At 43.6% G+C, this 27826-nt stretch overlaps 1 protein-coding gene across 1 annotated transcript; it reads right to left on the reverse strand.

Moving 5' to 3' along the window:
- Positions 1-58: 58 nt before the first annotated feature.
- LOC125641958 (cytochrome P450 4B1) lies at positions 59-27826 on the reverse strand. Its single transcript, XM_048862645.2, has 12 exons — positions 27502-27826; positions 25007-25145; positions 22706-22750; positions 17875-18002; positions 15785-15906; positions 13719-13870; positions 12721-12827; positions 11749-11939; positions 7600-7733; positions 4001-4065; positions 1966-2048; positions 59-1092 (listed from the first exon to the last, which is right to left on the reverse strand). Exons 1-12 carry the CDS (start codon positions 27706-27708, stop codon positions 924-926), a joined length of 1542 nt encoding a protein of 513 aa, XP_048718602.2. The 5' UTR covers positions 27709-27826; the 3' UTR covers positions 59-923.

Here is a 27826-nt window from a genome sequence, read left to right on the forward strand (position 1 = left end):
CACCGCTGGGAACAGCAAACATCTCAGCATTTTACATCCAGAATATGTCACCTAGTGGTTGAAGATTATTAATGTATTTATTGAAATGCTCTCAGCAAAACCTGGACAAGTAATTGAGGATTCAAAAAACACCACAACTCTTTATTAAGGGATTCAACTCTAGAAGGGATTGTCAGACCCATTCCTGATAAAACTGCTCCCGATTTAGTAAATATGGATCTCCACAAGCAACTTTTATAACACACAAACCCTGTTCTCTGTTTGCAAATCCGGAGCAACGCCACTGAGATCAATGGAATTATACAGTGGATTTACAACTGGGTAAGTGAGATCAAAATCTGGCTTTTACCATTGACTAACTCAGATTGCATATAACAGGAAAATTTTGCTCCCACCAATTTTTCCATCTTGGCCCAAAGATTAATGGGAAGCTCACCTCCTAGTGCAAAGAGGAAAATACTCCCCCCTCTCTACACTGGCAGACATAACATTAAGATCCTCATTGCTTTGTAAGATGGGTCGGAAGGAATAGACAAAGGGCATTGGAAAAGACAAAAGAGAGAAAAGTTTCTCTGTACAGAATATAATTATCCCCTCCCTCTACTGGATTTCAAAACCAGTGATTTCCTATTGTAGTTTCGTTCGTGTCACTGTCTATGGCATATCTATAAACATCATAGACCAAATTCTCACCTGGTGTATATCGGCATAGCTCCAAGCCAATGAAGCTATGTCACTTTACAGTGGCTGAGTCTCCACCCAGCCTCACCCTTAAAGAATGTCTCTACCCCGCCCGCACACTAGTATGGTAACTTACTGTTCCTCAGATTTAAGATGAGCAAATCTACTAAGAAAGTCTTGTGACTTGCAAGCTTTGCTGAAAAAAGCATCAAAGATAGTTTCAGCATGAAATATCAAAGATATTAGGAAAGTTTCTTTAACTGCAAGTGTATTCCAGTCGTGGAGCGCAGTATAAGCTGAGTTACTTCATTGGGAGGTGTAGACAGGTCAGGTGTGAGTTTGAAGCGGAGGAGGGTTAGGGCAACAGCCACTTTCAACTCAGTCATGGCAAACTGCTGCCCGATGCAGTTCCTGAGAAGAGAAGGAAAAACACTCAGGCTGTAAGGGAGATTTATGGGCTAAGTTATTAATGGTCTGACCCAAACCCACCAGAGTGTAAAGAGAGGAAGTTGCCCTAGTACACAGGGAGTGAAGGGGACCTGGGTTCCATTACTGACTCTGCCACTGACTTGCCATGTGACCCTGGGCAAGTCACGTCCCTGTTCTGTACCCCAGTTTCCCCTCCAACCCTTTGACTATTTTGATTTAAACTCTTCCAGGCAGGGTCTACTGTGATGGCCACCACCTTGACTGACACATCGGGAATTGACTCAGGGACCTCCAGAGCTAAAAGCATGAGCTGATACATCTTGAGATAAATACCTGGGCTCTCTAAGTGGGATTGTAACAGACTAGTAGCTTCTGCAGATTGGGCAGAGAGGGGAACGTCTAACATACTCTCATCAGTGGTTACCCGGTCTCTTACTATGTGTATTCAGAGCAACAGCCGTGTTAGTCTGTATTCGCAAAAAGAAAAGGAGTACTTGTGGCACCTTAGAGACTAACCAATTTATTTGAAGTGAGCTGTAGCTCACGAAAGCTTATGCTCAAATAAATTGGTTAGTCTCTATGGTGCCACAAGTACTCCTTTTCTTTTTACTATGTGTATATACAGGTCCTAGCACAATGGGGCCCTGTAATATTGGTTAGTGCCTCTAGGTACTACTGTAATAAAAATAGTAAATTTATAGTCAATGGACTTGGGATCAAGCACTAAAGGACAATCTATCATAATGATCACTTCTGAGAACAATTAGAGGTACACAAGGTAATTTTCTCTCCCCTCATTGTGGTTTTTGGTTTTCTGTTTGTAGTTTTCACACAAGTAATTATTTAATACTTCACCGTGGTCCAGCAGCAAAGGGCATGAAGGCGAAGGGATGCTGATCAGACAAGTTGTCTTGTGAAAATCTCAGGGGGTCAAACACCTGGAAGAAAAGATCATTTGTACTCTAAAGACCTTTAATTACAAAGCTACTGCTGAGTTTGGCAACTGTGTTCACACAGCAAGGGTCCCATTTCTTCCCTCAGCTATTTAGATTATCCCCCATCTCCTCTGTAACTGAGGGTACAGTTGTGCCCTATTCTGCACTGACTTGCGTCTAGGGGTAGGCACCACCATGTTGCACGATGGACACTTGACAAAATTACCAGACTTAGTGACAGACATTGGTGGGGGGTTATGTCATTCAGTCATTATTCAATCTGTAAAATAATGCACAATTTTCCACCCTGAAAAAAAACAGTAATGTAGCTAGCTAGTTAATAATAATAAATTCAACTCACTTTAATGTTTTTGAATGTACCTCACCACCGCAGTCAATATTTTACACTGTTAATTGAATTTTACTGTTAATTGAATTGTCTTGTTAGACTGACCTCACACTTGGTGAGGCAACTCCCATCTTTTCATGTATTTATACCTGCTCCTGTATTTTCCACTCCATGCATCTGATGAAGTGGGTTCTAGCCCACGAAAGCTTATGCCCAAATAAATGTTAGTCTCTAAGGTGCCACAAGGACGCCTCGTTGTTTTTACTTTTTTATTGTTCTTGTTTAAATAGTATGTCTTATGGGAGGATGTGTGTGAGCAGGAGGAGGATGAGCACCTCCCACTGACCAGGGTACACCATTGACCCCGTGTCTGAGACCAAGGGGTCCCTCTCCCCTGTTTGTGTCCCTTACATGGGAGTTCCCCCATCATGTCACAGGATTTGGGAAGCGGAGGTCGGGGGAGTCTCTCAGTGGAGCAGGGTTTCCCTTCCCCTCACTGTAACTAGGGCACCCCCCTCTGGGCAGGGGTTATCCCGGGGTGGGTGGGCGGGCATCTCCTCTGCCTCCTGACCAGGGCATCCCCTCCAAGGGCAGGCCCCAGTTGTGGGCAGGGATCTGTTGTGAGCAGGGGCCAGGGTGGAACAAATTCTTGAGGGAGGGGCTCACCTCTGTTGTCCCTCATTCCTGCTCTTGCTGGGGAGCTAGGCTGAGGGGGGCTGTGCATCCGGGGTTGGAACTGAAGGGCTGGAGCTAGGCTGAGGGGGGCTGTGCATCCGGGGTTGGAACTGAAGGGCTGGAGCTAGGCTGAGGGGGGCTGTGCAGTGGAGGGCAGCCAATGGGCTGGGATCTGGGTCAGCGCTGCGGGGGGCGGAATGAAGCTCAGCTCTGGAGGCAGCATGCTGCAGAGCGGCTGAGACAAACACTCCCCAGCTCAGAGGGATGCAGGGAAGCCGTTTGCGGGGGGTAGGGGGGGCTGCCTCTGGGGGGCAGGGAGGTGTCCTCCTAGTAAAAAATTTTGAAGTCCGTGCCCATGGACCTCAAAATTTTTACCACGGACACAGTGCCGACCCATGCTTGGATCTCATATATTCAATCATACGTGCAATGTGCCAAAACTACCTGACTGGGATAAAAATGACTACCTGATGTACAAAGCTGTATGATGGAGAATGAGGCCTCATGTTGCTAAGGTGAACCTTCATTGAGTAACCTAATGGGGATAATGGGATTTAAAAGGTTCAGAGCAATTACACCTTTCTAAATGAATAGAAGTCTGTAGTGCAGATAAAGGGCAAGAGATTCTGATCTCAGTTGCATTGGTGTAAATCCTGAATAGCTCCATTGGGGTCCATAAATGTATTCTGGTTTTACATTGGTCTGACTGAGAGAAGAAACTAGCCCTAAGCCTACATCCGAAACAAACAATCCAATAAAGAACTTCCGCATATATAGAAGGCCAGACTGTACTTTTAAGGCCTGGCCCAAGATGCTGGTGGTATATAGTCACGCTACCCCAATGGAGGGTAAGGAGGGATGGTGTAGCAAGTTCCTTCCATTGTGCCCAGGCAAAAGGAAACTAAATATCACAAGAAGCAAAGTAACGTACCTCTGGATCTTTCCATACTGTGGGGTTTCTGTGAAGAGCGTAAATGTGCAGAGACACTAAGCTACCTGGTAAGAATGAGAGAAAAGATCTCATGAGAAGAAAATCACCTGCTAAAATATTTTCTTTCCATTTATATTTTTTGCCCCACCACACAATTACTGACGCTCAGAAGTTAGCCATTATTGATTGGTTGACTGGTTCTTTGTAATCCCATCATATGGCAGATTTATTTGTTTTTTCTACAGTTAATTAAGTATCTTAAGAAAAATCATCAGAGCGGCTACCAGCAAGAGTTGGTGGACGCACTCTGAGGCAACCATAAAAATTGTTGTGATAACCCCTGGCCTAGCGAGTTATTCCCCAATGTGTAGTTGATTTTTCCTTCCTAAGTACAGTACTTGTCTGCATTGAATTTCATCTTGTTGATTTCAGACCAATTCTCCAATTTATCAAAATCCTTTAAAATTCTACTCCTGTCCTCCAAGTGCTTGCAACCCCTCTGCCTTTGTGTCAGCTGCAAATTTTATGCGTACTCTCCTCTCCAGTATCCAAGTTGTTAATGAAACATTGAATAGTAGGGGACCTGGTATAGACCCCTGTAGGACCGCATGAAATTCGTCCTCCCAGTTGGACAGTGAGCCATTAATAACTACTCTTTGAGAACTATCTTTCAATCAGTTGTGCACCCATCATGTAATAGTTTAATCTAGACCACACTTGTTTGTGAGAATGTCATGTGGGACTGGGTTAAAAGCCTACTAAAATCGAGATATATCAAATCTGCTGGATCCACTCTATCCACTTGGCCAATAACCTTGTCAAAGAAAGAAATTAAGCTGGTTTGGCATCATAGTTTAATAATTTGTTTCAGAATCTTTCCAAGTATTGAAACTACTCTGGTCTGTTGTTTCCTTTTTTAAAGATAGGTGCTATGCTTAGCCTTCTCCAGTCCTCTGGGACCTCACCCATCCTCCATGAGTTCTCAAATATAATTGCTAATGGTTCCAAGATTGCATCGACTCTTTAAGTCCCTGGAGTGAATTTTGTCAAGCCCCGCCAAGTACGTCCAGTCCATCCACCCAAAGTATATGGGGTTGCTGCTTTATTTTTAATGGTATGCGAACATCTATTTATTCATCTCTCTAGCATGTAAGTCACGCTCAGCACCGCCTTGTCTGAGCGACTTACAGGTCGCTGTATAAATGGAATATAATATAATATAATAAAAAGATAAATGGAAACACAGAAGACAGCTACAAGAATGACCTGAAGTTTGAAAAACATGCCTTATAGTGAGAGATTTACTAAGTTCAATATACTTAGTTTATTGAAGAGAGGGTTAAGAGATAACATGGTCACAATCAGAGAATCATAGAAGATTAGAGTTGGAAGAGACCTCAGGAGGTCATCTAGTACAACCCCCTGCTCTTTCACAGGTGCTATTCCTAGACAGTTCTGGATAAAGTCCACACATACTGTATCAGGTTAAGCTCACCCTCTTTATGGGGAAAAAGAAAAGGAGTACTTGTGGCACCTTAGAGACTAACCAATTTATTTGAGCACACGCTTCCGTGAGCTACAGCTCACTTCATCGGATGCATACTGTGGAAAGTGTAGAAGATCTTTTTATACACTCAAAGCATGAAAAAATACCTCCTCCCACCCCACTCTCCTCCTGGTAATAGCTTATCTAAAGTGATCACTCTCCTTACAATGTGTATGATAATCAAGTTGGGCCATTTCCAGCACAAATCCAGGTTTTCTCCCCCCCCCCCCACACACACACACAAACCAACTCTTCTGCTTGTAATAGCTTATCTAAAGTGATCACTCTCCTTATAATGTGTATGATAATCAAGGTGGGCCATTTCCAGCCCAAATCCAGGGTTTAACAAGAATGTCTGAGGAGGGGGGGTAGGAAAAAACAAGGGGAAATAGGTTACCTTGCATAATGACTTAGCCACTCCCAGTCTCTATTCAAGCCTAAGTTAACTGTATCCAATTTGCAAATGAATTCCAATTCAACAGTCTCTCGCTGGAGTCTGGATTTGAAGTTTTTTTGTTGTAATATCGCAACTTTCATGTCTGTAATCGCGTGACCAGAGAGACTGAAGTGTTCTCTGACTGGTTTATGAATGTTATAATTCTTGACATCTGATTTGTGTCCATTTATTCTTTTACGTAGAGACTGTCCAGTTTGACCAATGTACATGGCAGAGGGGCATTGCTGGCACATGATGGCATATATCACATCTTTATGGGGTTTGGCTTAATGGTAACACCCATAACAATGAAGTGACATAAAGCTACGCATTTCCCCTAAGCCCAGCTGTTCAGAGTGTGTCCCGCCATGTCTCTGCAGTTAGTTCCCTCTGATCAGAGAGCCACACCCCACTTCTTACGCCTCTCAATGGAGCACATAGATTTTGTCAGCTGGCAAAGCAAACTCATCCTCCTCCTATGAGTGGACCAGATCATTCCCCACATCCTCTGGAATTAATGTCCTTCCCAGTCCATGACTTCTCTTTTTCCCCAGTCTCTTTATGATCAAAGTGCCATTGTTTCCTTGCAGTAGATTGCTGTGGTCAGAGGGATATGTGAAATATGGCTGAGACACCTGGCTGGTGATTAATTAATGACTGAGATGGATATGAATTCAAGGAAAAGCTTCCTGGATTTTTGGTTCAGCTGGCACTATTAGACTGTCTCTGTTTTGTGTGATTGCAGAATATTTGTCCTAATCCATTTTGGGCATTGGTGCCCACTTTGGGAACCTTCTCCTGCTGATAGTAGAGTTGGGTATGAATAAAAATCTCAGGTCCAAACTCCCTGACTTTGAGGGTACAACTCCACTGCAGATGGGAGTGTGATTTGTGGCCTGTGTTGACATACCCAGGCTAGCTTTAATCTAGCTAGCTCACTAAAAATAGTAGGTTTCAGAGTAGCAGCCGTGTTAGTCTGTATTCGCAAAAAGAAAAGGAGGACTTGTGGCACCTGTTAGTCTCTGAGGTGCCACAAGTACTCCTTTTCTTTTTTTAAAAAAATAGTAGAGAGGACATGGCAGTGCGATCTTCAGCATAGGCTGATGCCACGGGTACGTACTCACTTGTACAGCCTGCACTGCAGAATCCTCACTGCTAATTTTAGCAGGCTAGCTAGGTTACAGCTAGCACAGGGATGTCTACATGAGGTGCAAATCACACCACTGGCTGTAGTCTAGAAGTACCCTGAGTCAGGGGCACGGAAGTGGCTGGAATCAGAACCTTTAGCCTGATCCAAATTTCATGGCTTGCTCTTCTCTGTACAAAGGGCCGAATCAGAACCTGGATCAGACACCTCCCTTGACCACCGCAAATGTTGCAGGGTTCAGAAATTAAACCAAGATTCAGACTCTTATTTCTCTGCTTACCTGGAGTAAAATAAAAGTCTGGAATCAAAACCCCTGTAACTTTAGAAATGGGTTCTTAATCCTGATCCAAATGCCATGACTTGGGTCCATAATTAGCTGATATATGCACATACAATGCCCATTAGCTACTATATATAAAGTTGCACCCCTTAAACTTATAAAGAACACAGAGAAAGGGATACAATCAGACCTTCTGGCAAAGTCCTTCCATCGAAAAATGTGACTGGTTGGTTGAGTTGTCGATACACTTGAGGTACCGGAGGGTAAAGGCGGAGGCTCTCTTTAATGCACATGGTGGTGTAGGGCATGTTACTAAGGTCATTCCTGAAAAGAAACCAAAGATATGTCTGAATGTGGGAACCTCCTCCCCAATGCAGAAGTAGAAGGCTGCCAGCACACCCTCTTGTTTCTCTAGGTGAATCTTTTAAGATTGCAAACCCTCAAGGCAATCTACAGTCTAAAAGAAGTTCCCTCTTGTCCTCTTCAAACGGAAGGCTCTTGAGTGCTGACTAAAATTGGGAAATGCTGTTATGTTTTTCCATATCCAAAGAGTAGTAAGGCCTAAATTCTGCTCTCACCAGCAGTGTGTTCAGCTGGAGCAATGCTACCAACTTCAGTGGGGTTCTCAATCTGTAACTGAGTACCCGATTTCCAAAAACAGGATCAGTTACTTATCTGATACCATGGATACAACAGCTCAAAATTATTTCATTACAATATTTTTAATGAAAAATGCCTTTTTGATCAAAATGAAAGTTTTTGAGGAAAATTTTGTATGGGTTGACCAAACCAAAAAGTGTTGATGAAAATCTATTTTGTTGTTGTTGAAATTTTCTGGTTTTTCAAAAGCAGAAACTAAAAACTGAAAAATGTTCAAAAGTTTTTTTCAGGTTTTGGTACACATGCTTGGGGTTTAGCTCGTGAAAACAAAAATCTTTTTTCGGACATTTCTTCAAGATTTGTTTTTGTTTTGTCTTCAAAAATCAAAACAAAATATGGGAAATTTTGAAAGTAATGTTCTTAAATTTTCCATGAAAAATTATTTGCATATTTCAGCCAGCTCCCGTTCTCTTGTCTCAGGAACTCTGTTTGGGACACCCACAATGTCCTCTGTTTTCATTTCATCCATATCAGACATTTTTAATAACTTACAATGCTTTGTCCAAGACTTATTGCTACATCAGGTACCATTTGTTCTGTTTTTTCCCAGAAGCCCCAGTCCAGTGGAACAAGCATTCAATGTAATGAATGCTGTTTGCAGTGAAAGGAAAAGTTAAAAACCGCAGGTACAATCAAAGCTGTTCTTTTGCTCAAAGTGCATGTTTAACAACATTCCTTCAAGGTTACACAAGAAACTCATTCAGGGCACTAAGTTACTGGGAGGGAAAGTCCTCCACTCTGAGACATATGTCCATGTAGCTGTGGAGTTAGAAGTTAGAAATAGGTGAGATCAGTACACATATTAAAAAAATATGTAATTTCGATGAGTATTTCACAATTCCAAAAAACGTCACCACAAAAGGGTCCAACTTTTATGTTAATTTTTAAAATATGGTCACCTTGTGCCTCTAACGTTATTGGACATCTTAGATTTTTTTTAATAAAATGCATCCTTCATAGAGCCGGTGGGAAAATTTCTGATGAAACCGAGTTTAACTGGAAAATGCCAGTTCATCAAACCTACAATTTTTCACAAATGTGATTTGAGTTCAAAGACCATTTGCTGAATCTCAGGCAGTTATGTTGGAAAACTACCGGGGTCCCTGCCAGATGGGACTGCCCTTGGAGACTGCCCTGGAGCTAGGGAACTCAAGCTTTTGTAGTCTGCAGCTCTGGAGCAGCCCTGCCATACCAGGACTTCTAGGCTCTCTGTTGGGGAGCTAGGAGTCTGGAAGCCTTGGGAGACCTGGAGAGGGCTCTCAGATTCTTAGCTTAGAATCAAATGAAGTAAAAATCGTTAATGAATCAAACTGTACCATAGAATCTCTATGGATAGAAATTCCATACTCTAATAATAAGAATATAGCGCTAGGGAGCAACTGGTCCTGGAACCCACCAGAGGAGAGGCAATTCTTGATTTAGTCCTAAGTGGAGCACAGGATCTTGTCCAGGAGGTGAATATAGCTGGACCGCTTGGTAATAGTGACCATATAGTGGATATAGTGTACTTAGATTTTCAGAAAGCCTTTGCTAAAGTCCCTCACCAAAGGCTCTTATGCAAAGTAAGCTGCCATGGGATAAGAGGGAAGGTACTCTCATGGATTGGTTAAAAGATAGGAAACAAAGGGTAGGTATAAACGGTCAGTTTTCAGAATGGAGAGAGGTAAATAGTGGTGTCCCCCGGGGTCTGTACTGGGACCAGTCCTATTCAACATATTCATAAATGATCTGGAAAAAGGGGTAAACAGTGAAGTGGCGAAATTTGAAGATGATACAAAATTACTAAAGATAGGTAAGACTCAGGCAGACTGCTAAGAGCTACAAAAGGGTCTCTCAAAACTGGGTGACTGGGCAACAAAATGGCAGATGAAATTTAATGTTGATAAATGCCAAGTAATGCACATTGGAAAACATAATCCCAACTATACATATACAATGATGGGGTCTAAATTAGCTGTTACCACTCAAGAAAGAGATCTTGGAGTCATTGTGGATAGTTCTCTGAAAACAACGTGCAGTGGCAGTCAAAAAAGGGAACAGAATGCTGGGAATAATTAAGAAAGGGATAGATAATAGGACAGAAAATATCATGTTGCTTCTATATAAATCCATGGTACACCCACAGCTTGAATACTGCATGCAGATGTGGTCGCCCTAGCTCAAAAAAGATATATTGGACTTGGAAAAGGTTCAGAAAAAGGCAACAAAAATTATTAGGGATATGGAATGGTTTCCGTATGAGGAGAGATTAATAAGACTGGGACTTTTCAGCGTGGAAAAGAGAAGACTAAGGGGAGATATGATTGAGATCTATAAAATCATGACTGGTGTAGAGAAAGTAGATATGGAAGTGTTGTTTACTACTTCTCATAATACAAAAACTAGGGGTCACCAAATGAAATTAATAGGCAACAGTTTTAAAACAAACAAAAGGAAGTATTTCTTCACACAATGCACAGTCAACCTGTGGAACTCTTTGCCAGAGGATGTTGTGAAGGCCAAGGCCATAACAGGGTTCAAAAAAGAACTAGTTAAATTCATGGAGGATACGTCCATCAATGGCTATTAGCCAGGATGGGCAGGAATGGTGTCCCTAGCCTCTGTTTGCCAGAAGCTGGGAATGAGTGACTAGGGATGGATCACTTGATGATTACCTGTTCTGTTCATTCCCTTTGGGGCACCTGGCACTGGCCACTGTCAAAAGACAGGATACTGGGCTAGATGGACCCTTGGTCTAACCCAGTAGGGCTGTTCTTACGTTCTTATTTTCTTGGATGTTGTGGGAAAGCCTTTCCATGCAGACTGCCACAGGGCCAGGGATCCCAGGGACTCCAGACTCCCAGCAGCCCAGGAAGCCAGCTGACCCAGGGTACTGGAAGCCCTGGGGTCCCCGACTATATGTCAGTGTTTTCAAAACAATGGTTTGGGGGATTTCCAGTTCACAAGAAATTTTGAACAATTTGGTTTTGTTCTGATTCGGAACACAGTCAAAATTCAAAGTGCCAAAATTTCTCAAACTGGAAATCCCAAATTTCTGCCAGCTGTAAACTTTAGAAAACTGTGACAGATCTGTGCTTCCCTATTTATTTTCATTGATGACTTGGGCACTAACTCTGCCATAGACTGCTTTCATCTCATTGATAATTCTTGGCACTTACTTAGTGCATTTCATTTGTAGTTGTTTGTCAATTGTAAAACCTATGGCAGTTAATGCCCCAAACCAACAATTATCATGAGTAGGGGATGACAGGCCTACCACCAAACCTTAAGATGCAGTTCATCAATAAACATCTAAGGTGTCTGAGATGAGACAGAACAGGCATGTTAAGCCAGATGCCCAGTTAATGCATGTCAGCAGGAATGCCCTGGAGCACTAAGTGTCTTCAGTGGGGTTGATTGAGGGTCTGGCACATTATTTCTTAGAGCCAAATTCTGTTCTCAGTAGCACCAGTGTAAGTCTGGAGTAACTCCACTGAAGTCTGAAGAGTTACTCCAGATTTATATTCTCAGACTCTGCACATGCCTAAAATTTAACTTGAGATGTTTACAAAATTTCAAACTCCCATCCCAAGTGTTAATGTGTAATGATTAAAAGCAGAGTATGGAACATTCTTAAGTCTCAGCATTAGCTGACCCAATCTTCAAGAGGAAGCAATGTGCAATAAATGAGGTGTCTCACCAGTGAATGGTCTCTCTGTCTCCCAGAATCTCCTTGATCTCCTCCCTGCATCTCTGCTGGTGCTCTGGGTGCAGGGCCATGCAGTATAAGAGCCAGGAGATCCCAGTGGCTGTGGTGTCATGACCTCCAAACATGAAAGTGTCGGCCTCAGCACGTAGATCTTCATTAGGTAGTCCTTCTCCATTTTCATCCTAATTTTGGAATAGAAAAATTTTGCAATTAAACCCCATGCTTCAGGGTTTAAGACAATCTCTAATTATTAGAGATGAGGATAAGATCTGATGTGGTGGGCAGATTATCCCACATCTGCTATTGCAGCGTTCTTACAACTTCACTTGAAGGAGCTGGGAATTAATTAAATCCAACCACTTAGACACCCTGTGGCCACACTGCTGTGTAATGAATTCACATAGGTGGAACTTAAGAAAGAGGGTCAGGTTTCAGGAAGAACCAATTTTGGTGTGACCTCAGGTAGTGCAGGTCTGAGCCAGACAAACATAGCCCTTTTAGCTAGAGCTGGGTGAATAACGGATTATTCAGTTCTCTTGCACTTCTGAAAAAAGTTTTGAAAAATGATTTCATGATAAACCAAAACCAATTTTTTTTTTCAAAATTTTTGGTGAATTGAAATGTTCAGTTGAATGAAACATTTTTTTCAACAAACTTAAAATATTTCATTTAGATTTCAACCGTTTTAAAATATTTTGATTGACTTTATTAAAAAACAAACACATCCAAACAAATTCACCCCTGGTATGAGACTCAATAGGACTTGTGCCCATTTATAGCATGTTTGAATTTGACCTATTGCATCCAGACATTCCAACCACACCCAACAGCCAATAAGATTAGAAAAGGGAGTATTTGGTGAGGAAACTGCAGTCAGCAATGCTCAGGTATCTGCCAGTGATAATTAGTGAAATGTGCACATGGTATAGAGCAGTTTGTTCATGTGTGTTCTTCAGGACTCACCTTGGCACATAGAAGAATATCCAGAAAGTCCAGGCGCCTCTTCTTCTGGATCTTTTCGAGCTCTCGCTCATCCTTGAGCCACTTCTTTCTCTCCCTTATCACCTTCTCTAGGGAAAGAATGATCAACATATTATTTAGTTAAAATGTCACTGTGATTCACTAGTAATTCAATCACCTTGGAAGGCAAATGGTGGAAGCCGCATCTCTAGATACATTTAAAAATGGACCGGTCAAATCACTAGAAAACAGAATACTTTGCACCTTTCAACAGAGAATCTCCAAGTTCTTTACATTCAGTATTCTCAGAACTCTTTGACGTATGTACATTATGTGGTATTTCCCCCTTTTCCTGGGTAAGGAAATTTAGGCCACAGAAGTATTATGTGATTTTGTTTCAAGGTCACATGAGATGTCTGTAGCAAATGCAAGAATATATCTCAGATCTCCTGACTCCCAGTCCTGTTATAATCACAAAACCATCTCATGAAAAAGATACATAGATTCTCCTACCTTTTTGTTCCAGGACCACTTAGTAAGAGAAGGATTTTCTCATAGGTCATATTCCCATCCCATTGCAACATTCCAATCCCACCACTGCCTGATTCTCAGTATATTTCATTCTGCAGATTGCCAGGCAGGTCTCTGTGCACTGCTTGTACTCCACGAGCACAGTTTGAGAACCACTGGATTAAATGACCTAGTAGTCTAGATTTCTTTCTTCTCTGATTCCACTGTATGATTCAATTAATGGACCAGAATCTGAGGTTCTCCTAGGCAGTGGAGTTTCCCTAAAGCATAAATTTCAGGATCCAGGTAATCTGAGGAACATTCAAGGTCTCTTACCACCACATAGCCCCCCCTTTTTTAATCTAATATCCTCCAGTGTGTCCCCTACACTGCCCAGAAGGCCATCCCTCTTAAGAGACCCAGTGTCTTGAGCAGGGTTAATGTCTCAGTCATACAGACGAAAGTCTTGAGTCAAGAGAGGAAAGAAATACCTGTATGGCAATGGACTATTCTGCAGGCATTCCGGAAGCGACGTCCAGGGGGACTGAACCAGTAGATGAGGTCATTGTGGTACAGAAACGTCCTCGTTCTCTCTTGTACCATGGCTGTGAGCTGACGTATAGCTGTGAGAAATGTGTTCTCACTAAAGGGAAGACAAAAAAGGGGAGTTTAATGTGTGTTAATTAGGGCTGTCAAGCAATTAAAAAAATTAATCAAGATTAATTGCACTGTTAATAATAGAATACTATTTATATAAATATTTTTGGTTATCTTCTACATTTTCAAATATACTGATTTCAATTACAACACAGAATATAAAGTGTACAGTGCTCACTTAATATTTATTTTTGATTACAAGTATTTGTACTGTAAAAAAACAAAAGAAACAGTATTTTTCAGTTCACCTAATATGAGTACTGTAGTGCAATCTCTTTATCATGAAAGTTGAACTTACAAATGTAGAATTATATACAAAGAACTTGCATTCAAAAATAAAACAATGTAAAATTTTAGTGCCTGCAAGTCCACTCAGTCCTACTTCTTGTTCAGCCAAACACTCAGACAAATAAGTTTGTTTACATTTGCAGGAGATAATGCTGCCCGCTTCTTGTTTACAATGTCACCTGAAAGTGAGAACAGGCATTCTCATGGCACTGTCGTACCCAACATCGCAAGATATTTACGTGCCAGATGTGCTAAAGATTCACATGTCGCTTCATGCTTCAACCACCATTCCAGAAAACACGCATCCATGATGATGATGGGTTCTGCTCAATAACAATCCAAAGCAGTGCAGACCGACATATGTTCATTTTCATTATCTGAGTCAGATGCCACCAGCAGAAGGTTGATTTTCTTTTTTGGTGGTTCGGGTTCTGTAGTTTCCATATTGGAGTGTTGCTCTTTTAAGACTTCTGAAAGTTGCCCCACACCCCAGATTTTGGAAGGCACTTCAGATTCTTAAATCTTGGGTCAAGTGCTGTAGCTATCTTTAGAAATCTCACATTGGTACCTTCTTTGGTTTTGTCAAATCTGCAGTGAAAGTGTTCTTAAAACAAACAATATGGGCTGGGTCATCATCTGAGCCTTCTATAACATGAAATATATGGCAGAATGTGGGTAAAACATGGAGCAGGAGACGTACAATTCTCCTCCAAGGCGTTTAGTCACAAATTTAATGAATGCATTATTTTTTAACGAGTGTTATCAGCATGGAAGCATGTCCTCTGGAATGATGGCCAAAGCATGAAGGGGCATATGAATATTTAGCAGATCTGGCATGTAAATACCCTGCAATGCCGGCTACTAAGCCACGTGAAAGCCTGTTCTCACTTTCAGATGACATTGTAAATAAGAAGCGGGCAGCATTAGCTCCCGTAAATGTAAACAAACTTGTTTCTCTTAGTGATTGGCTGAACAAGAAGTAGTACTGAGTGGACTTGTAGGCTCTAAAGTTTTACATTGTTTTGTTTTTGAGTTCAGTTATGTAACAAAAAAATTCTACATTTGTAAGTTGTGTTTTCACGATAAAGAGATTGCACTATTGTACTTGTATGAGGTTAATTGAAAAAATACTATTTCTTTTGTTTATGATTTTTACAGTGCAAGTATTTGTAATAAAAATAATATAAAGTGAGCACTGTACGCTTTGTATTCTGTGTTGTAATTGAAATCAATATGTCTGAAAATATCAAAAAAATCCAAAATATTTAATACATTTCAATTGGTATTCTATTGTTTAACAGTGTGATTAAAACTGTGATTAATCAAGATTAATTTTTTTAAAATTAATCACATGAGTTAACTGCAATTAATCGACATCCCTAGTGTTAATTAAAGAGGGACATTTATGCTACCTCAGTGCAACTTCATACTTTCCCACCACCACCCGCCACAGGAATTTGTGCATTTTCCTTGCTTTTATTGAAAATCCCAGTCTAAATTGCTTTCCCAAAGTCACACAAGAAGTCTCTGGTATAGCCAGAAATTAAACTCAGAGCTCCTGAGTTTGAGTCCAATGCCTTAAAGGCAAAACCACAGTTCTTCTCACACAGACCTGTTCTGGCAGTTGCTTTGATAACTGAAGGTGCATTTCAGCATGCTATCTAAAGCCATCAAGCCAACGTCCTCGAAGATATCCAGCGACTTGTCCTTTGTTACCCGCTTTTCCCATTTATCCTAATGTAAAAAAGAGAGGTCAGCATTCATAAAGCAAATGGAATTTCTAGATCACTAAAATCCCAGCCATCATCCTTTGAATAATTTCTTTGTCTGTAGGAGCCAAGATTCATTTGCAATCTGTACAGCATTAGGGATATGGTGTGGAGGTGAAGAAACGGAGGATTTGTGGTTGAATTTGAGCATATCTTTTAGAAAGACATCCAATCTTGATTTAAAGATTCCAAACAAGGATGAATTAAAAATTTCCTCACTAATCTGTTCCAATAGTTGATTATGGCTCACTCTTCTATGTATGTAGTGTAGTTGTAGCCATGTCAGTTGGAGGATATTAAAGAGACAAGATGGATGAGGTTGGGTAGTTAAGGAATTATCATGAAAGAGTTAGACAAGGTGAGGTAATATCTTTGATTGGACCAACTTGTGTTGGTGAGAGAGCTTGTTGGTCCAACCAAAGATATTACCTCACCCACTTTGTCTCACTCTTTTATGGTAATTCTTCAATTACCCAACCCTCGGATACGGCGTAGCTGATTTTAATATCCTGAGTCAACTGTTTTGGATATTTACACTCAACTTGTGGAGTGACAGCATTAAACAAATTCCATTCCATATGTTATTCATAATACTTTATTCTTGTTGAGAGAGGCCATGTCTACACTAGCATTATGTCTGCAAAACTTTTGCCCCTCAGTGATGTGAAAAAACACCCCCTTGAGAGGTATCAGCGTTTCCAGCATAAGCAGTTGTGTGCAAAGCGCTATATCTGTGGGAGACGCTCTCCCGATGACATAGCTACTGTCCTTGTTGAGCTGGTTTTATTAAGTTGACAGAAGAGCTCTATCCCATTGGCATGACGGGGCTACCCGAGCGATCTTACAGCGGCATAGCTGTATCAGTACAATTGTGCCACTTTAAGCTTGTAAGTGTAGACATGGCCAGAGACATGGTAAGTGAGGAATATCTTTTATAGGACTGGTTTCAGAGGAACAGCCGTGTTAGTCTGTATTCGCAAAAAGAAAAGGAGGACTTGTGGCACCTTAGAGACTAACCAATTTATTTGAGCATGAGCTTTCGTGAGCTACAGCTGATGAAGTGAGCTGTAGCTCACGAAAGCTCATGCTCAAATAAATTGGTTAGTCTCTAAGGTGCCACAAGTACTCCTTTTCTTTTTATAGGACTAACTTCTTGTTGGCATTTCAAACACATTGGCAATACAAATTTTATCAATAGGTATAGAGCCCAGCATATTGCTATGCAATCCCAGGTCCTTCGGCCACATGAAGCAGAAGGAACATCTGGAAGATGGTGAATCAGTGTCCAGAGGGGGATTGCCATATTGAATTTACATTTATTTTCTTAGCAGATCATGTGTTAGGTGGATCCCTTTCATCTAGTGGGGACTAGCTTCACACTTTATAACAGTGCTGTTTAGGTGAGTTAATTAAAATAAAATGCCAGCGGTGATTAGAACTGAAAGCAGAGGCGATGACTAAAGACATATTAGGCCTGATTCTCCTTTTGCATACACCACTGTAATTTCACTGATGTCATTGAGCTTACTACTGATTTTTACTGGGGTAGAGGAGAAGAAAATCTGGGCCTTTGTTACACACAGGCTATAGAATGGGCTGAGGACTCTAATTCGAATCACAATTCACTATGAAGCAGTAATGTTAACAGGGGCCCACCCCTGCTCCTCTTGACGCTACTGACTCAGGGGTAAGAAGACAGTGTTGGGAACGTACTCTACTAGGCCATTGCTGGATGGAGTCTAAGGCCGTCCCTGAGACTGGCCCACATCTGTACCCAGATGTGATTTATTTCTAGGATGGAAATGGTGAGGAACATCTCACGCCAGCTTGTCTCACTGTATCGAACGAGCATAAAGTGCAGCTTGACAGGCCTTACTTTTCAAAGTGGAAATGGGTAGGTTAAGGATGACGACAGGAGCAGAGGGTTACCTACCAACATCACCTTGGTGGAATCCGCCATCAATGACACATAAGTTTTCAAAATATCATTATGAAATGCAGGAGTCAGCAATCTACGGTGCTGGAGCCACTTTGGTCCATGTAAAACGATTAATCCTTTCCCTGAGGAGGGAAACACACAGTTTTAAGCCTTCTGGATTGTGGCAGAGAGTTTGGACTTCTGTCCATAACTTACAGCTCATGACAAAGGAAATCAGACTGCTTATATGGGCTTAACAAAAGGCCTCTCCGAAACAAGATTAAACCCAGACAATCTGGGCTGTGAAAGGTGGAATCTGAGGGCTTGTCTACACTATAGGTTGTATCAGCATAATTTATGTCGCACATGGGGTGTGAATAAGCCACCCCATGAGCGATGTACATTATACCAACCTAAACATTGGTGTGGACAGCACTATGTCGCCATGGTGGATTTATTATGCTGATGGGAGAGCTCTGTCCCATCGGCATAGAGTGTCTTCACCAGACGCACTATAGCTGCATCCGTGCAGATGAGCCGTTGTAGCATTTCTAGTGTCGACTAGCCCAAAGAGACAGTGTTATGCCCTTGAAAGACAGTTGTTAATCAAAAAAAGGATCTTTGTATTCATAATGGTTTATTTTTCACTCCCCTGGTGATGTAGTTATAACGAAGTAATTCCCTAGTGTAGAGCTGGCCTTAGGCAGGAAGTTGGAAGGTGGTTTATAACCATCAGAGAAGTGAGGTTCTGGAACAATGTCCCCATAGGAGTTGTGGGGACAAACAACCTAACTGGTTTGAAGATGTAGCTTGATACATTTAAGAACAGGATTATATGGTGGGGTTGCCTGCCGTGTCTGGGGACTGTACTTGGTGACCCAAGCAGTCCTTTCCAGTCCTATGTTCTATCTCCCTATGAGCTTTTAGGATTCTAGCTCAACAAGAACAGGGACTTTAATTGCATCAGTCAATCACCCTTGTGCAGCCATCTCTACTATTTGGGTCTGTTCTTGTGCATATATCCAGTTTTATTTAGTTCACCTAGGTATACAGTGGTGCTCACAAAGCATCTAAATGCTAAGCAACTAAATTGTGTGTGTGGTGACAGGGGGGTGTATACGCTCTACAAAGCCACATCCTATCCTGGGCCACCTTTGTGCTCCCATTTCTCATGGAGGAGGTGGCAGGAGTCCCCGGCCATTTTTGGCATGGCTGTAATGTACAGAGCATACGTCAGGGAGATGGTGTGCAAGGATGGCTGAAGGTTCCCTTTTGCTTTGGCCTGAAGCTGGGGGCCTTACACGGAGAGCCCTTGTGCTCACTACTTTAACTTGCACTGGCCTTTAACAGCTACAGGGAGGCAGGATTAGAGCTTCTGATTCCCAGCCTTTTGGTCATTGCCGTACACCAGGACTTCTCAGTCAATGAGATACAAACTAGGGTGGACCATAGTGGGGTGGTGGAAAGTAGCAAAATCTCATAGTTCCTATGGGATCCCTGGGAGGTTAGGAAGGGGCAGCTTGCTCCCTCACTCTGTCCTCCTGATGCTCTCATCCCATCCCTTCTCTGGCCCTCACCAGGTCCTGAGGCAGCTGCTTCCTGCTCTCCCCACCCACACAGACTCATCTGCAGGGGAGGGGATGGATGAATCTTCAGTACTGGGTCTTTGAGCAGGTGGAGTGAGTTTCACCCCATAAGATCTCTTCCTCTTGTATTAATTTAGATAGAATAAATGTGCCCAAGAGCCAAGCGTGTTAACATAACCCAGTCACTGTCCAACGTTAACCAGTTTCAAACAAGGTTCAGGGTTTGGTGTGCAGAAACCTCAGCCTGCTTAGTACCAGGGCAAACACACCATTACAAACCCTTTTAAACCCTTATTAATGATGCTGGAAAAGAAGAAAAAACAGTTTAAGCATTTGAAATGTAAAGTCTCAAGTAAGGCTGTCATAAATATAAAGGGAAGGGTAAACCCCTTTAAAATCCCTCCTGGCCAGGGAAAAGCTCCTCTCACCTGTAAAGGGTTAAGAAGCTAAAGGTAACCTCACTGGCACCTGACCAAAATGACCAATGAGGAGACAAGATACTTTCAAAAGCTGGGAGGAGGGAGAGAAACAAAGGGTCTGTGTGTCTGTCTATAGTCTGTCTTTGTCGGGGATAGACCAGGAATGGAGTCTTAGAACTTTTAGTAAGTAATCTAGCTAGGTATGTGTTAGATTATGATTTCTTTAAATGGCTGAGAAAAGAATTGTGCTGAATAGAATAACTATTTCTGTCTGTGTATCTTTTTTGTAACTTAAGGTTTTGCCTAGAGGGGTTCTCTATGTTTTGAATCTAATTACCCTGTAAGGTATCTACCATCCTGATTTTACAGGGGGGATTTCTTTATTTCTATTTACTTCTATTTCTATTAAAAGTCTTCTTGTAAGAAAACTGAATGCTTTTTCATTGTTCTCAGATCCAAGGGTTTGGGTCTGTGGTCACCTATGCAAATTGGTGAGGCTTTTTATCCAACATTTCCCTGGAAAGGGGGGGTGCAAGTGTTGGGAGGATTGTTCATTGTTCTTAAGATCCAAGGGTCTGGGTCTGTAGTCACCTAGGCAAATTGGTGAGGCTTTTTACCAAACCTTGTCCAGAAAGTGGGGTGCAAGGTTTTGGGAAGTATTTTTGGGGGGAAAGACGTTTCCAAACAGCTCTTCCCCAGTAACCAGTATCTGTTTGGTGGTGGTAGCGGCCAATCCAAGGACAAAGGGTGGAATATTTTGTACCTTGGGGAAGTTTTGACCTAAGCTGGTAAAGATAAGCTTAGGAGGTTTTTCATGCAGGTCCCCACATCTGTACCCTAGAGTTCAGAGTGGGGGAGGAACCTTGACAAAGGCTTCCATTGTAACCACGTCCCTTGTTCTCTTTCCCTTTAGCTGGAGAGAGGCTTTTAAGAAGGAAAAACACCCTTGTGAGACAGTCTGTTACATGGTACCAAAGACGGTAATAACTGTCCTTAGGGGGGAGAGAGAAGTTAGTTGAAATGGCCTGGAGCTGTCGTTATTGTAGTTGTTAAAGTCCGATCCCATTTCCTAAGAGACAAAACAAGACAAACCCCAAAGGGGAGTTAAGAACAGCAAAGATAGACATTGCAGCGTCTGTCTCTGGTGTTGACTTTTACTTGCAACCTCAGTGCTGGAAAAACACTAGCTGATAAGATTGTCAGCTGTGCCTCTCAGAGATGTGGCAAACACGTACTAGCTTTGGGCTGTTTCGGTGTTGAATCATATTAAAGAAGTTCTGTATTAAAATCACAAGTAAGTTTGATTCCCCACAGTTTAAATTCCAGGGCATTGCTAATTAAGAGGTCTCTTGGGGTTTTTTGTTCTGTTTTGTTTTTTGTTACTGTTTCTCTCCCTCTCTGTGTGAAACTTTCAAGCTGCTAATTGTGTTAGTAGATCCTAAGACAGAGAGAGACTCAAAGCGATACTTTGTAACAACAGAGACAGCACACAGAGACTCCCCATCCTTTTGTTGTATTTATCTCGCTTTGTTAACAATTGTGATTAAAATAGAGATAAAGGATGTATGTGGATGGATGCTTGGTGTAGATAATAAATGAATGATCAGGGAGGTGCCAGCCTAGGAGTTCAGTATCGATCGGCCAAAGAATGGGCAGAGTGGAGACAACCAGATGACCTCCGGAGGGCAGACTGGAATCCACCCAACAGCCTCAAGAATGGGAGAACCGAAGAACAAGATAACATCTGGCAGCATGGAGCCATCAGGAATGTGCCATCTTCTGACTGATTCAGCAACAGCATGATGAAGCAATTCCCACAGACTGGCATAGGAAGAAATTCCTATAAAAATGGACTCTAGAAACTGAGAACTTTGAGTCTGGTTTTGCTACCACGCTCCAGGAGCATCGGATGTGCATCTGACAAAGACTCGGCTCCATCCTCATGCCCAAGTTACCTGGCCAGTAACTTAGCATGAGCAACCTCTAGGCTGGTAACTATAACAAATTTGCAGAACCTCTGTGTGTGTGTGTGTATGAATGAACGTGTGAATGAATGTGAAACTGAATGAAATGTTATAGCTATAACTGACTGCCTACTATGATTCTGTTTGTATTCACAATAAATGTGACATTTTGTCTTATCCCCTTTAATAAGATCCTGCTGGTTTTCATTTTGTTGGTATAACATTGGACATTGCCGTTAGCTGCCTTTTTGGTCATAAGCTCACAGCAGTGTTTCAAAGTACCCATGATTGGCCGACTAAGCCATAGATTCATAGATTCCAAGGCTAGAAGGGACCCCTGTGTTCATCTAATCCCCGGGTTTTCAAACTTCATTGCACTACAACCCCTTCTGACACAAGGGTGCCACACTGGAGAGGCAGGAGAAAGAGGGGGTGGCAGCCATGATGGTTAAGCTCACCCTTTCCCCTTCTTTCCATCAGCCATCCTCACACTGGGTGGCTTTTTCCCCAAAATGTCTCTTTCTTTTTAAGGACTTCAGAAGGGAATGAGGGGCAGAAGAGCCCAGCCCTTCATTATTTCATTCACCAATTAGGCCTAGTCTCTGACACAACGATTTTGGTCCTTTGATGTCTAGTCCCCCACTTCTCTTGTTTACCAGGCATGATCTGAACACAGCCCTTGAGTTATATCCAGAGGCCTTTTTTGTGTGGACTAGTTCAGTCTCTCTCCATCAACGTTTATTGTTATAGGTTGTTGTGACACTCACTTTTCACAGTTGGGCTCACAAGTAGGGTAAATTTGCACACCCAGTTATCCCAACAGTCCCTACAGAAACGAGTTATGTAATGTAATGTGAGAGCCAAAAAGTATACATACCAGTCCATGGGACAAAGAAATCATAGAAGTCACCAGCCTTAGGATCTGAAAAATGCACCAGAGATGTGTGTTTTAATGGAGACAACTTTGCCTTCTAACGCAAGCCAAGTCAGTTAAATCAAGGGGTCATGCAGGGTGGTAAGTTCTCGCCCTCCCCTGACATCCTATACTTCGGTAGGGAAAAGTAAAGCATTTACATGGAACCCCTTAAGGGCTAGATTGTGGCTTTTAAACTCCAGTGCGTGGAGGTATTGTAGATCTGCCATGCCCCAACAGGAGGTTGTGCCATAGACAGGTACAGTGGTCAGGATTCTCAGTGCTGCTCAAATAGCCTGCATGCTCTGATAACAGCCTGCACAGAGGTGGGGGTGTATTACCTCCATGAAGGGAATCCACTGGGCATTATCCCTGTCCCTCTCCCGCAAGCCCCCGTGCATGGGGTGTGCCCTGGGGGGGGGCTTAAGCTGGCACCAACGCACCCATTGTGGCTTGCACCACCAGCCATAGGAAGTCCTGGGGATGACTGCAGCATTTACACCAGAGGCAGTCTTGGTTGCTGGAGCAGCCCATAGTCAGGAGGGCAGAAATGTCAGTTCAAGCCCACTTTGCCTCCCTCGTCCCTGAGCAGGTGGCCCAGAATCTCAGCCAGTCTCTCCCAGCGCTGCTGGCTGGGCTGGGGAGAAGGCGAGCAATCCGACAAGACGGGCGGGGGGACGGGAGCAGAAACAAGCCCTACGTTTAGATCGATGTATAGGGAAAGGTCATTGAACTTGAGGTCGGATTGGGACAGAAGTGCTTTCCCTAATCTTGGAGCAAAGTCCACATGTGATAGGGAGGGATGACAGGTGATTTTATCGCAGAGCTCAGAAGGCCGGGAACACCTGGCAGCCTCACTTGAGAGTACTCTCTTCTGCCTCTCGCCTTCCTTCAGAAGTGAAGTCCACCAGCTCAAGGTGCGTGAAAGGCACTGGGTTGACAGTCCTCTTTAGAGTCACTGATCGGGTAGTGAGTGCACAGGTCCAATAAACCTGCGGCTGCCGACACACAAACAGCGCAAATGTTCGCCCCTGAGACCGTCAGCAACAACACCACTTGAATTAAAGAAGCACCTTCTTTGGCTGTGATGAAGGAGAGTCATATCCTCACAGCAGCCAGCTGCTAGAGGCCAATATGTTCACACAAATTAACTCAATGTGCCATGCAAGCTTCCACAGTGCTGTGCCTCAGAGCCATTGGCTAGAGGGACAACCTCCAGAGGAGAAAAGGGAAATCCAAACCCTGTGCCTAGTCAATCCAAGGCTGAACTGAGGCGACCGTGTCCAGTTGGGTCCCTTTGTTGTCAGAAAACTATTCAGAAACTGGGCGGGAGTTCAGAGAAGAGCAACAGAAATGATGTATGGGGGTCATTAAGGAAGCTCAAAACAGCTGGATACATGTTGCTTAGCTAAGCAACAGCCTGCAGGGGCTGAATGGTCTCCAAATATGTGAACAGTATAAACCACAAAACCACAAGTCAGGCTCTTCAGCTTATGCAAGATTCAATTAAAAACCAAAGTGAACTCAGAACAACAAAATTAATTCATGTGTGGAAGGCCAGCCAAGGGTTATGAGGCCCTCCAAACAGGCTAAAATGGAAGTTAAGTTGTGCATAGGCTAGATGCAAACCCTCTGTATGGGAGTGAATTTTACCCTGTGCAATTATTTGCATAGTCTTCTAAGAACACAAAACATCTGTCAGCAGATTGCCTGTGTGATGGTCGCCACCTTGGCTGACATACCAGAGATTGAACTGGGAAATTCCAGAGCGAAATGAATGAGCCGCTAAAGCAAAAGATGAAGAGCCTGCCTCCTTAGCAGTGTCTGTACTTGCATCCTCTGTGCATCAGACCCGGAGGGGGACCGTCCATCAACACTAACTGCCCAGTGTGTTACACATGGAAAGCAGGTCTCGCTGCTTCACTTCTTTATTTCTGGTGCTTAGCTAAGTCACAAAGAAAGATCAAAACAGCTGAATATGTGTGACTTAGCTAAGCACCAGCCTGCCAGGGCAGAATGGTGTCCAAATATGTACAGAGAGTAAACCCACCAAACAGGAGAGGAATTTTCTATAAGGATGCAAGTTGGGGTGTGTCTGGGGCGAGGGATGTTAATAGGTAGGAGCAAATAGTTCTATAACAAGGCTACAGATTTAAAGATATCAGTGCTCCACTAAAACTGGACTTTGGTGGCATGAGCACTTAGCAACGGTAATCCTAAAACGATTTTTCTGTATAACTCAGAAATAAAGTTGCATGTTCTCACCTCCTCTGCTATATACAGCCTTGGCGTATTCGGGGTGGTAGATATTCAGGAATCCTAAGAAACCTCCAAACCATACAGAGTGAGCACCTGGGTATTTCTCTACCCAAGATATGATCTTGTTGAGTTCTTGATCTTGAAGCTGTAATGATTTTTTACAAAGAAAAAAAAATACTGTTTATGGAGAAAATAAAGGTACAGGAAGGGATGGTCTCGTGGTTAAGTATTAATAAAGGTTTATATTATGGTAGCACCCAAATATATCAGGACTGGGGCCGCATTGTGCTGGGAGCTGTACAAACCCAGAAAAAAAGGCAATCCCTGCCCTGAAGAGCTTAGGGACTGAACTAGGATGCAAATTTAGGTTCAATTCACAGTTCTGCTACTGACTCCCTGTGTGACCTTGGACAAATCAGTTAACTCTCCTGGGTCAGTTTTTGATAGTCTGAGTAGCACCTTTCCCCAGCCCACCAAATAGTCCCATTGATTTCAGTTGCTGTACTTGTGACAAAGTTAGTAGCCTACATAGGAAAGATCATTCCAGTCTGGACCTCTGTATCTCAAAGGGGGATAATATGATTTTCTTTCTCCGACTGTTTGCCTGTCTCATCTACTTAGATTGTAAACTCTTGGCTGTGCCTAGCACAATGGAACCCTGAACTAAAGAGAGGTCTGTGGGTGCCCCTATAAGAGAAACAATAAATACCAAGTATTAATTAGAGTGATCTAGGGTTGCCAACTTTCAACTCGCACAAAACAAAACACCCTTGCTCCGTCCGTGCCCCGCCCCTCCTCTGAGGCCCAGCCCCTTCTTCAAGGCCCCACCCCCTGCTCACTCCATCCCCCCTCCAATCATTTGCTCTCCCCCACCCTCATTTGCTTGCTCACTTTCACTGGGCTGGGCTGCGGGAGGGGTTGAAGGCTCTGGGTGAGGGTGTGGGCCCTTGTGGGTGGGGCCAGAAGTGAGGAGTTCAGGGTGTGGGAGGGGACTCCAGGCTGAGGCAGTGGGTTGGGATGGGGTGGGAGAGGGCTCTGGCTGGGGGTGCAGGCTCTGGGGATAGGGCTGGGGATGAGAGGTTTGGGGTGAAGGAGGGAGCTGGGGGGTGGAGCTGAGGGGTCAGAGTATGGGAGGGGTCTCTGGCTGAGGCAGGGGGTTGGGGTGTGGAGGAGTATGGGCTCTGGGCTGGGGTTGCAGGTTCCAGATTGGGGCCAGAAATTGGGGATTCATGGTGTGGGAGGGAGCTCTGGGCTGAAGCAGGGGGTTGGGGTACGGGGGGGGTGAGGGCTCCAGCTGGGGGTGCAGGCTCTGGTATGGGGCTGGGGATGAGGGATTTGGGGTGCAGGAGGGTGCTCTGGGCTGGGGTTGAGGGATTTGGAGGGTGGGAGGGGGATCAGGACTGGGGCAGGAGGTTGGGGCATGGGAGGTGGTGAGGGGGGCAGGCTCCAGGCAGTGCTTACCTCATGCAGCTCCCGGAAGCAGCTGCATGTCCCCCCTCCAGCTCCTACATGGAGGCATGGCCAGGTAGCTCTGTGCACTGCCTCATCTGCAAGCACCGCCCCCACAGCTCTATTGGCTGCAGTTCCTGGCCAATGGGAGCTGCAGAGCTGGTGCTTGGGGAGGCAGTGCATGGAGCCTCCTGGCTGCCCCTATGCATAGGAGCCAGAGGGAGGGACATGCCGCTGCTTCCAGGAGCCACACGGACCCACAGCAGGCAGGGAGCCTGCCTTAGCCCCACTGTGCCACCGACCAGACTTTTAACGGCCCGGTCAGCAATGCTTCCAGGAGCTACCAAGGTCCCCTGTCAACCAGTTGTTCTGGTCAAAAACCGGACACCTCACAATCCTGTTCACATCTGTAGAGTCTAAGGCAGCCTCCTGGTGCTTAGGATGGCAAATACAAGTGTTACCAAGTCCAGTCCACACACACACAAACATTCACACTCACGAGTACAAAATATTCAAAGCATTAAATATAGCGAGATCAGTATGAACAGTAAAATAGAGAGGGGTATGAATTCCAAAACCCGTTAGGTAAAATTCCAGCTGGGATAGCTCCCCTCTGATGTAAGACCCCTCAGGAAGCCACTGGCAGCTGCTGATGTGTCTGTGAGAATTGGCACTGATCCTTGTTACAGCACAGCCTTGCAATATTTTGGCCCAAGTTTTCAAAAGTGGCCTCTGTTTTGGGGGTACCTCCATTTTTGGGTGCCCAAGTAAGGTACCTTGAGCCTGGTTGAATTGGAGTTGAGGATGCTCAGCACCTCTGAAGAAATCGAGCCCTAGGTATTGAAGGTTGGGCACTGAAAAATGCAGCCCCCCTCCAATGGTGACGGTGTCCTTTGCCATTCACACATAAAACCAATGACATCTCCCCAATTCTCTGCAAGTACAGGACAGCAAGGAAGTGTGCTGAGATTACCAAGACTTCATTCGTTTGTAACACACACTCCGACACGCTCCCTAATACATTATCAAGTAGTATCATAAGTAGACTGTACCTCATGGGCATGGCCATACAGCCAGTGCCTTGGTGGGCCTGGGAAACAATCGAGGGCTTTGAGCAGTTGCTGTCTCCTCTGACACAACTGGATCACTTTCAGCAGCACATAGATCAGGCAAAACACAGCAGCCAGGTAAAAAATCTGATAGATGTCCACATGCGGCCAGGCCCAGGAGGGCCCCATGCTGTCCAGCACAGATGTCATGGTGCTGTCAGCCTTTGTCTCTCTTGCATATACACAGACTTCACAATCTACACACACGCACACCTATCCCTCTGTGGTGGAAGCTGGAGTGAAGAGCCAGAGCTGGACTGGCCCTGAG

The sequence above is a fragment of the Caretta caretta genome, chromosome 8, assembly GCF_965140235.1.
Source record: "Caretta caretta isolate rCarCar2 chromosome 8, rCarCar1.hap1, whole genome shotgun sequence".
Lineage (NCBI taxonomy): Eukaryota > Metazoa > Chordata > Testudines > Cheloniidae > Caretta > Caretta caretta.